This window comes from Lygodium microphyllum, chromosome 26 (assembly GCF_053477565.2).
Source record: "Lygodium microphyllum isolate KBCC chromosome 26, Lygodium_microphyllum_v1.1.10, whole genome shotgun sequence".
NCBI classification, from domain to species: domain Eukaryota; kingdom Viridiplantae; phylum Streptophyta; class Polypodiopsida; order Schizaeales; family Lygodiaceae; genus Lygodium; species Lygodium microphyllum.
The window spans coordinates 36618250-36629349 of NC_141160.1; the positions used below are offsets into that span (position 1 = coordinate 36618250).

Consider the following 11100-nt stretch of genomic DNA (forward strand, 5'->3'; position numbering starts at 1 on the left):
GGATCATAGAGCAATTATATATTGTTCTTACTAGTCTATCAGTAATGAAGCATTCACCATTGCGTTATTTGAGATTGTGCTAGATGGTTTCTGGTTAGGCCCATGATTGTTACGTGTTACTCAACCCAAAAACTGTCTTGTTTTATTATGCAAACACTACGCACACTTGTTTTACTAGATGCTATAGAGAGATTTGTCTTGTTTTATTGTGTAGACACTTATTTTACTAGTTATGGCTCTATTTTTATCTAGTGAAAGTAAAGACCTAGTTCCAATGAGAAAATCCCTAGTTGGTAGTTGCTAAATAGAAAGATTTGCGCATTTAGTAAATATGGGTGTTTTTACAATTTAGGGATGTGTCTAAAGCTCTTGAGCTAGAGGTCTGCACTTCCATGACTTGTAGACACGCTAGTTGCAAGTGCTTGCCACAGTTCCACGATTACTTTCAGCTACATATAATTTTGCGAAGCGCTAGAGCAAGAGATATACATCAGAGAAAGTGGGTGCATCAAGGCATTAGACCATCGAGATCCTATACTGAGTTGACGTAGCTCCAACTCTAGTGCTCTTAAGCAGGCCCTTTTCATTCCAACCATGCTTTTCAGCCTCTGTAGACTCTATATTCTGATTCTCCTATCAGAGAGCAATTACGAGGCATCAAGGTCAGACTCTGCACTTCCATGACTTGCAGCAGACACAGCGGTTACAAGTGCTTTACACAATTCCTCTCAGCTACATATAGTTTTGCAAAATGTTAAAGCAAGAGATATACATCAGAGCACTTGGGTGTCTCAAGGCAACTTTCTAGTCTTGATACTTCTTGTATGCCATAAGAATATATGATCCAATCAATCACATCACACTGCCTGTACAAAGAGCTGCTGGTTTACACTGTTTGGAAATTACCTGTGCTACGGTAACCTATGAAAATGGGGTTAATATTCTCAGCACTACAATGATACACGGCATAAAAACACTCACAATATACTGCCTGTGGCAGCACTGCAATGAAAACTCTCACAACATACTGCCTCTGGCACTTTAATGTGGAGAATGGCACAAATTGTTGAGGAAGTTTTCCCGAATAGCAACAATCATCCTAAACAATTCATCTACCTGTTGCTCTAGTGTGGACAACCTCTCCTGTAAAGTCGTCGAATCTTTCAGCAACAGCTGAAATGACAGCCTCAAACTGATGTCATCTGGCCATGCTTCGAGCTCTAGACCCTTGCTTACCGAGTCAGAAAGAAATCCCACATCTCCATGCAGCATGTCTAGCTCTTGAAGAAATATGACAGATCCATGACTCCTCCGTGTTTCAGCAGCCTCCTTTACATCCTGCTGCAGTTTCATCAGGGAACTTGACCAAGGATGCCCTTGAGCAGGAGCTACTACATCCACGGTTTGCCTAGATTTCACTGCAAGGGCAGCTGCTAACACACTGCAGATGAAGATAGTTAAGGACTTGGCAGCATGAATTTCACTGAAGATGCCCTCATGCTTCGAGGCATCCTTGATGGTGGTAGTGGAAACATGCTGACCGATCCGCCGGAGCAATGAACTACATGCCTCGAGCTTCGAGCGATCATGATCCTTTCTGATGGCATCCTCTTCTCTAGCCTTCATGGCGTCCACACACTTCAGCAGTGTATCCCGGACCTTTGTAAGGGTAGGCTTGTCAGGCATGTCCTTCTCATCGAGCATCTCCTTTTCCATGGCGGCACAATCCATTGGACTTGCCTGAGCGTTTTTCCTTGCACCTTTGCACCCTTCGATGCAGCGACCAGCATACCGGAGAAGCATCAGATAGTGATGGATGTCGCACAGCACCTCCTTAAGGGCGTTGCAGACGTCCAGAAGATTGGCGGTGTCATCGAGGTTGGCCTCGAGAAGCTCTAGCCCCTTCTCGGAGAGGCGAGGGAGATCCAAGAGGGCACCGGCAGCAGAGTTGCAGGTCCACAGGATGACAGACATAGCCCGTGTGAGCCATTCAACGGAGAAGAAACAGACCTGCGCCTTGTGGTCTGATTCGCACAGGGCGAGGAGGTGATCGTTGAAGTCCTCAAAGAAGGCCTCTTGGGAGGCACTGATGCGTTGTTTACGGGGGAACGGGGAGCATTTGGAGGAGGAATAAGGATTTTTGCGGGAGTGGAAGGCAGAGCTGAGAGAGGCGATGATGGAAGAGGCCATGGGCAGGCCCGGGAGGCGGAGGGAGGAGAGGGATCAGGCGAAGGCGGCGAAGGATGCGGCGGGGAGATAGAGAGGGAGAAGATAGGGAATTAGAAGATGGCTGTGGCGAGATGCCAAGGGTAGGCTAATATGGCTATGGTGGAAGGTGGGTCTGAGGAAATGCAGAGATAAACAGACACGGAGATAAGGAACTTTGAAAGGGGGGGGAGTCGGCGGACACACGTAAAGTAAAGAGAGCAGAATCAGGATCCGATTTGAAAAGTCAGACGGCCCGGACCGAGTCGCGACTCGCAACCACACTTTGACTCTACGATTATTACACGGGCAGTTAATGGTTGTCTCTTTTTTTAAAAATCCTTTTTCTCCTCGCTCGCGGCTCGAGTTAACAAAAATCTTAAATTTCCATTTTTTTAAAAAATAGCAAATACTGGCAAACGCTTGTAAGCAAAGTTCACAAGCGACTTCGCCACTAAACAAAACATCAAAAGTGACTTTGCTCCTAAGTAAGGTCATGTTGATGTAAGTGGATCGATAACGGGGAGGCCGTAGGCGAAACACCCTACAACCAACGTTTCATGAAAAATCGAGGGTTAATGTAAAATGAATTGTAAAATTTTCAAAAATACCTTCAAAATTTTTCAAAGAGAGGTTTAAAACTTCCAAATTTACATAACTTTTAGTTATAAAAATAGCAAATACATGTACTTTTTTAAAAAATTCTCTCCAAAAGTTCGAGTTAAAGGTTTTTGTATCTCCTACCCAAAATATTTTTCATAAACAACGCCTATAACCTAGTTCTCTAAACATATTGTGGTCTTTCCCGAGGCCTACAGTTCTCTCTCAGTATGTTGTGTGGTGAGGTACCAAAGGAGTGTTTTTCATGTGAGTTGCACAATCTCAACAACTTGTACATAAACCTTCAAACATGAACACAAATACATAGTTCAAAGAACAAATTTCAACCAAAGAGAACAAATGTACACTTGAAAGACCAAATTCCAAATAAAGAGCATTATGTTTTTCCAAGTGCAAAATCAATTAAAAAGTAGCAACTATACCTATATACCCACACTTGAACTATCATACTTTCATTCGATAATATAGTTTTATTTGAAAAGCAAATGATAAATCTTTCATTAAACATTAGGCATGGCAAAAAGACTCTAGAAAAGTACATTTACATCTATTTGTGCACACATGCGCATATTCGTGTGTGTACGCATGTGTGCATCATCTCACATGGAATTTATAATAAATAGTCGGCTGAGATCATAGATGATTGAGATACTAAAACTTATATTGTGGAACATATCATAGTTATTCTAAAACTTAAATGCCATCGAACATAAAAGTACGAATATCACTTTCTCACGAAACTGCTTATTATAAGAGGTGTGTGTAAAATATAAACACATCCTTATATTCCCACCTCTATGCAAATAGTTGGTTGATGGAATGCATCCAACCTCACATCATGTGCTATCATTTCTTCAAATGGAGTTTCTTTCTAGGATGCATTCAATGGTTTGACAAGGGGCATGGGTGTCATCGATTACTATTAATTAAGTGGATATTATAAAATGTTCTAATCATGGAAACGAAATGCACATACAATGAATTTATTTCCCTAAATTGTGTCAGTCGCCTTTTGTGCAAAGAAAATTATACGTATGGCCAAAAAGCTTAATATCACAATAAAATTACATTTTTTGTCATCAACTTGAAATGTTTAGATAAAAGGTTTTGCAAACAACATTTTAGCACTTCTAAGCATAAAAAAGAAGAAGAAAGAGGCTAGTTACTATTCTGAATATAGATGGACCCACCTTTCTAAGGATAGTAAGTGCCATAGCCAACATGGAAACTTGTGCAGTAAGGTTAATGACATCACGAATGATGATGCTATTTTCCTTGGAGAGCACCTTTAATTGGTAGAGGTAGCCCATCATTAAGAAGGTGGTGTCCACCTAGCACAATAGAGGCCAACTTGAAGGTGATTATGTCGATGGTCATATAGAAGATGATGATACAAAACATCAAGAAAAGCTTTGACTAGCTTGACTCTAAGGGATGTACAACATGGTCACATCATGGACGAAGTATGCATAGTTAACATTTGCTTTTGAGCAGGCATGGAGTCTTGCATGCATTGGGGGCCAATAATCTCCAACACAAAGAATTGCTAGCTAGTAGGTGCTATATTGCTCAGCAATTGTGGCATACAATTATCAGTGTCCCTAGCATCAATCAACATTGCAATAACCATCATTTTTCCATTTGTCCCATGAATTCAAAATACCTCATCTGAAGTGATCCCCCCCTCTAAATTGGAAGACAGAGGGATAAACATCCATATTCAAAATACCTTGACTAAAGTGCATGTGTGCACGCACACGCACACTCACACACACACACACACACACTCTCTCTCTCTCTCTCTCTCTCTCTCTCTCTCTCTCTCTCTCTCTCTCTCTCTCTCTCTCTCTCTCTCTCTCTCTCTCTCTCTCTCTCTCTCTCTCTCTCTCTCTCTCTCTCTCTCTCTCTCTCTCTCTCTCTCTCAAATCGAAAGAAAAAGGGTTAAATCATGTACCATATTAGCTAGCTGTAACTAACCATAATAAAACATAACTTAATAAGGTGCCCTGTATGATAGTGGCAAACTATAACAATCCTTGAATAAGTAATAAAACACCTTGCATATTTTACAACATTGCAATCTTAGTAAGCTATAGATCATATAGCTCATTTTGTATATTAAGATGAACGTAGTACAGATTTAACAAATTTTAGTGAAAATCCCACTTCACCCTTTGACTTCTTGCAAGACCCTGACTCCTATTGCACAACTCAATTTGGATCTTGAAATGAAATGATTTCTATAATTATATCATATATGAGAATTATGGTTCCATTCCAATCATTTGAAATATTTTTATTGAGAGCATATGGAAGATTGATTTTTGGATACAAATATGTATAGACATTTTAGTTTCATTTCAACATTTGTGGCAAATCACAAGAAGACAGCCAACAAGCCACACACTTGCCACAAACTTAAGGAAGATTCCTTCTCAAGGATGCATGTAGAAAAGTATAGAGTTTGAAGTAGATCACAATAGGAAAAGGTCTAACAAGAGACTTTATGCTCCACGTTAGGACCCACTCACGCACTAGTCATTAGGGCCTATAAAGTGATGGTGTTTAACCCTTCCATTCCCTTTCTCTCTTTGTAAATACCTTCCCCATTAAGTATACCACATGCACGCACACACACACAAGCATGTGCATACATATGTTTGCACCAAAAAGAGGAAATATAGAGAAGATGAAGTACTAATAGCACTCATATCTCATTCTCTACCTCTCACCCTCGAAGTTGTGGGAAAAGAAGGAAAAAAATAGAAGAAAGACAAGAAAAAAGAAGAGCTTCACTCTTCAAGTCCATCACTCACACTCACAATATTCCCTCACTCTCAAAATTGTTGCCTGGGGGGAAGGGCAATGGTTTAATTGAAATGCCTAAATCACTAGGATATTGTAGAGAAGAGTCCCAAAGAAGAGAGAGAAGAAATCTTAGAAGAAATAATGTATTTTGTAATAGAGACACAAGAAATATTGAAAACCATTAAGATGATAGCTCACTAAGAAGGATATCTTAGAAATACCTTGTATACATCAATATAGTTGTTGTACACATGATCTAAAATCAAGATATAGACCCCTCTGCCAAGATCTATAAGGCTCCCTAGCCTTCCTTCTTGCATTAATGTTAGCTAGATTGGTTCACTATTGCATGCACCATCATCTGTGCACATTCGCATCCTTCCTTTGAACCCTCAATCTTTTCATATTCTAAATCGGGTGTGCGATAAGCATTCTGTTCATTATTCCTAGTGATGTGAACATTTAGAGCAAGCGCATATTCTATCCTTTCAAACTAAGTGATTGGTAAGTTGAGTGATGCAAGCTTCTTCAACAATGATGTGGTGGTCTTCAACAACAATACTATCTCCTTGGGTGCTGCTCATGGTTCCTTCCATGATTTACGTATGCTATGATGAGCTATGGCATCTCTTGTAGTCAACTCTAATACCCTACTCATTAGCAAAAAATTGCTAAATAGGTCAAGTATTTCTAACCCTACTCTGAGCATTATGTGTGTACACATGTCATATCATAAGTATGGGGATGCAAGTGCCGAGTTGTTTGTTTACGTCTCTAGGCCCTATCATTCATAATAATCTACCTACGTAGCATGGCCTTAAGTGTTGGGACATGTCCCTGTGCATTTGTCTTGCACAAAGCCATGTGAACACCCTCTACAAGTCTCTGATAATTGATATTTCTCTTTTGCACCTTGCTAGGATCCCTTCTCCACCCACTCATCATGTTACAACGCATACCTCAGGTTTTTCCTTGCACGTTCTACAATTTTCCTATTTTTTGTTCATTCCATGCAAATACACCCTTGCTTCATTGGAACTTGATTGACACTATAGTCTTGTTCATCCCTTTGAACTAGACATTTCTCCTTTTTATAGTCCCCTGTTCTGAGTTATGACTTATCCGATATTAATTTTTGAACAATGTTATGTTGTTTTTAGTTATTTCCATGTGAACATGTCTTTTCAACCCTAGAAATGACATTTAACCATACAATCTTGTCTTTTATATTCAATTAAACTTTTTTCCTTCTTACCATCTATTATTCAGACTTCTAGTTTCTTTATTATTAAATTTTGAATAATTATATGTATTTTTTTCATCTTTTTGGACTCTTTTCCACATGAACGTGCCCATTTGGTAGTAGAAATGTATTCTCATTGGATAACTCTATTTGACTCTTCAAACCAAACATTTTCCCTTTTTTGCACCCTGTTTTGACTAACTAATTTTTTGTTATTAATTTCCAACCATTTTTGTGTGTTTTTCTCGGGTAGTTTGTATACATTTATTATGTGAATGCACCTTTTCAGCGCCGAAATTGGAATTTGATGTGTCCATCATGTTCTTCCCTTTGAATAGCCCGATTCTCCTTTTTTCTTTTTCTTTATTTTCGATGAAGATGTGAAATGTATTGAAAAAGTAAGTAAGGTAAGTATATACAATTAGGGATCCTGCCCCTATCAACCAACCGCATGACTTAAAGGCTACCCCTTTGCCAAAAAACTTATACAAAAGAACTTGGTGGAGCTATTCTAATTGGATGAAATGAGGTGAGTTCGTTTGTCTATTTGGCTGAGGCGCAGCCTGCGATCCATTATCAACGTCCAATATAGAAGGGGCCTGGGGTTGAGATATTGGGGGGAGCTGCACAAGTCCTATTAGGTATGGTGGCTTGAGGGTTACTAGTCATTCGACCCATCGTGTTATCCATTGTAGAGGGGTTCCCAATGGCCCGAGAAATTATTGACGGTGAACCCCGATCAGGCAAGATAGAGAAGGCATCGACTAGAATCCTGATGGTGTAGTCCCTAGCCGTTGCAGTATTTATAATTCTCTGGAACAGTTCATCAATCTCCTTCTTGATTTTAGCTTCTTTTTCCTCTTTCGAGCATCTGGTACCCGAACGTATAATGGAGGTTTGCACGTCCTGAGTCGCTAATTTTCAAGCATTCCTTTGAACTTGCCAACAAAGATCTACTTTAAGTTGAGGGAGCCAATCAATGTCTTTACCATTAAATGCTTTTTCATTGCAAATAAGTCATATGGACCATAGAAATATTCCTCGTATCAAAGTCCACAAGGAGGGGGAGAGGCCGTTTGCTTCACCCAGGAGGATTTCTTTCCATGTCAGTTTATATGGATGGCCGGGGAAGATGAACTCTTGTAACCAATTGACATAACACTAGTTACCTGGGTATAAAATAAAAAGGTGCATGATGGTTTCTTTGTCCCTCTTGCATCTGGACAACGGCCATTGCCTATCCTGATAAGTTCTGCTCTGACTTGGGTCCAGACTGCCTTATGAAGTATGAGCCATAGCAGATGAGAGATCTTTAGGGGGGAGGTAGGGGGTCCATATTTGTTGAAAACGATATTCCCATTGATAGCTATTCCAGTTAAGTAGCCATCTTTGATTGAGGGCAGCAATCAGTTTTATGTTGTCCATGGGTAAGTTGGGCAGAGTGAGCAGAGAGGACTTGGTAGAGAGAGGACTTGGTGATCCACCCGAAATCCTTCATCTTAACGTGTACATTACACTAAATAAGCATTGGGTTTCCACATTGTCATTTGAGTTTCAGATTTTACGCGATTATTTTTTGATTGATTTTTCGAGTCCCATGCTCGTGCATTACCACATGAACACCATAATTTCTCCTTTTTTTTTTTCCATCACGACTCACTCAATCGCATCTACCATGCATATTCTATTTTATGCATCCCGTCGATGTGGTTCTTGCTTCTACCAACGCATAATTTTTTAAATCCCGTCAAGATCCCGCCCCCACACTCCGTCCCCATGAGACGGATGAATGTATGTGTGTGTGGGAGGGGGGGCTGTCTTTCCTTCCTTCTTTTAAAAAAAGTACTAATTATTTATTTATTAATTTTTAAAACACAAATTTCCACCCTTCCCCCCAACCGTTCCACCTCCTCTCTCTCTCTCTCTCTCTCTCTCTCTCTTCTTCATCTTCTTTTCTCTCTCTCTCATATCTCACCTACCACCATTCCTACCCCCAACCAATCATCCCACCGCCATTCTAACCTGAAGTAGGTCAAGCTCTTGTTCCTGCCCAGTGCCCAGCACTAACATGCGTGCTCTAGATTTTTTCAGGTCTCGATTTCTTAATGCTGAGCGGTCGTTTACACACGGGCTTTCGTTGGGCATTTTCCTACGACGGCGGTTCTTCGCACCTTCTGCGTTTTCACGCGGCTTGCGATTGCTCGAAATCATACTTGTTTTGTGTGGCTGTTCACATGCAGATAAACCTTTTCCCCCGTTCCCTTTTTTTAAAAAATTGGTTGACACACGGAAATGAAATACTATAAATAGCCAAAACAAATTCGCCTTAGTAAGAAGCTCATCTTGCTGAAGTAAGACCACCCCCCAAGCCTTGGTTAAATGCATCGGTCTCTGCAATTTGAACGGCTTTTCAAAATCCAGGTGAGCCTCTCTGATGACCTATTTAAGTTTGACAAAGCTCTATTGACAAGCTAAGGTCCAATTGTATGTGACACCTTTTCTAAGCAGCTTCTTAAGGGGGTAGGTGATGCTTGCTAGGTTTAAAACAAAGCAATGTGAAAATTTGGCCATGCCAAGGAAGTTTTGGACTGTTTTAGTAGTAGAGCTCAGAGGAGCTGGGCAGTCCTAAATAGCTATGATCTTATCAGGTTCATATGAATACCTTCTCCCGAGACAATAAATCCAAGAAATTTGAGCTTGCTGGTCCCCCATTTATATTTGCAACAGGAGATTATAGTCTTGGACCCATTTTAACACTTCTCCCAATACTGCTAAGTGTTGTTCCCAACTATGTGTATGGATCAGAATGTCATCTAGATACACAACCAAAACTCCTTTAATGGTGAAGTCCTAGAAGATATTATTGGCTACTCACTGAAGATGTTGCCTACATTCGATAGGCCAAAAGGCATATGGGAGATTATAGTCTTGGACCCATTTTAACACTTCTCCCAATATTGCTAAGTGTTGTTCCCAACTATGTGTATGGATTAGAATGTCATCTAGATACACAACCAAAACTCCTTTAATGATGAAGTCCTAGAAGATATTATTGGCTACTCACTAGAAGATGTTGCCTACATTCGATAGGCCAAAAGGCATATGGGTGAATTGAAACAATCCCCAAGGAGTTCAGAAGGTAGTCTTGTGGGTGTCACATGGGTTCAAAGGTATTTGCCAATAGCTAGAGGCAAGGTTAAGTGATGTAAAGTATTTGAATTTTCCCAACTGATCCAATAGATCATTTGTCGTAGGTAGAGCATAAAGGTTGTGGACTATGTCTTTATTTAACTATTTGAAGTCAATGCATCATCTCTAATAATTGACATTATCTTTTTTTACTAAATGGGGTTTAAAGACCCAATCACTACAAGAGTATTCGATGACCCCCTTTTTGAGCATACCTTGGACTACTTGATCTATTTGGCTCTGTTCTAGAGGGGATCTACAACGAGAAGCCTGTCAAGATTGTGGGAGAGAAGGAAGGAGTCTCACTTGAAGCTTTCTTGCTTGCACAATGGGGGAATACACACAGAGGTGGAGGCTAAAAACAATTTTCCTCTTCTTAGTTGTGTAAGCCAAAAAGAACTCTAGTACAAAGCAATAGAAGAACCCTATATATGGGTCTCAAACCAAACTCAACTAACTAAGGTGGCATACTAACTGAGCCACGAACTAGAGTAGATAAGGATAGCTATCATGTAGCTATTATTCATGGGCGGTGTACCAACCGCGTCTGCAACTGACAAGTCGGTGACATAAATACACAACGGTCACCCTGGCGTATCACGAGTGGAGCTCGATATCTCAACACTCCCCCTCGAGCTCAATCCCAATTCCTGCACACCAAGCAGGTCTCTGAACTTGCGCAGCTTCTTTGCGCCCAATGCCTTCGTGAATATGTCAGCTACCTGATCCTCTGTGCTAACATAAACTAGATCAATAAGACCTAGTAAAACCCTCTCTCACACATAGTGATAATGCACCTCAATGTGCTTTGTTCTAGCATGATAGACTGGGTTATTTGCCAAGTGTATACTACTCATGTTGTCACAATAAATGACAACTGGCCCATCTGTAGAGACTGATGCATATCATAAAGTAGCTTATGCAACCAAGCTACCTCACATGCAGCCATTGCTGCACCCCTGTACTCAGCCTCTGTGCTCGACAAGGCAACTGTAGGATGTTTCTTGTTGCTCCAAGTGACTGCAGCACTCCCA

At 40.6% G+C, this 11100-nt stretch overlaps 1 protein-coding gene across 1 annotated transcript; it reads right to left on the reverse strand.

The window, feature by feature from the left end:
* Window positions 1-791: 791 nt before the first annotated feature.
* On the reverse strand, window positions 792-2389 carry LOC148013143 (protein BPS1, chloroplastic-like). The gene has a single exon (XM_087668325.1). It carries the CDS (start codon window positions 2188-2190, stop codon window positions 1042-1044), a length of 1149 nt encoding a protein of 382 aa, XP_087524451.1. The 5' UTR covers window positions 2191-2389; the 3' UTR covers window positions 792-1041.
* Between the last annotated feature and the right edge of the window lie 8711 nt (window positions 2390-11100).

What these genes read in the sequence shown, in the direction of transcription:
- LOC148013143 (XM_087668325.1), bottom strand. Translation starts at nt 2,190, where the DNA reads ATGGCCTCTTCCATCATCGCCTCTCTCAGCTCTGCCTTCCACTCCCGC.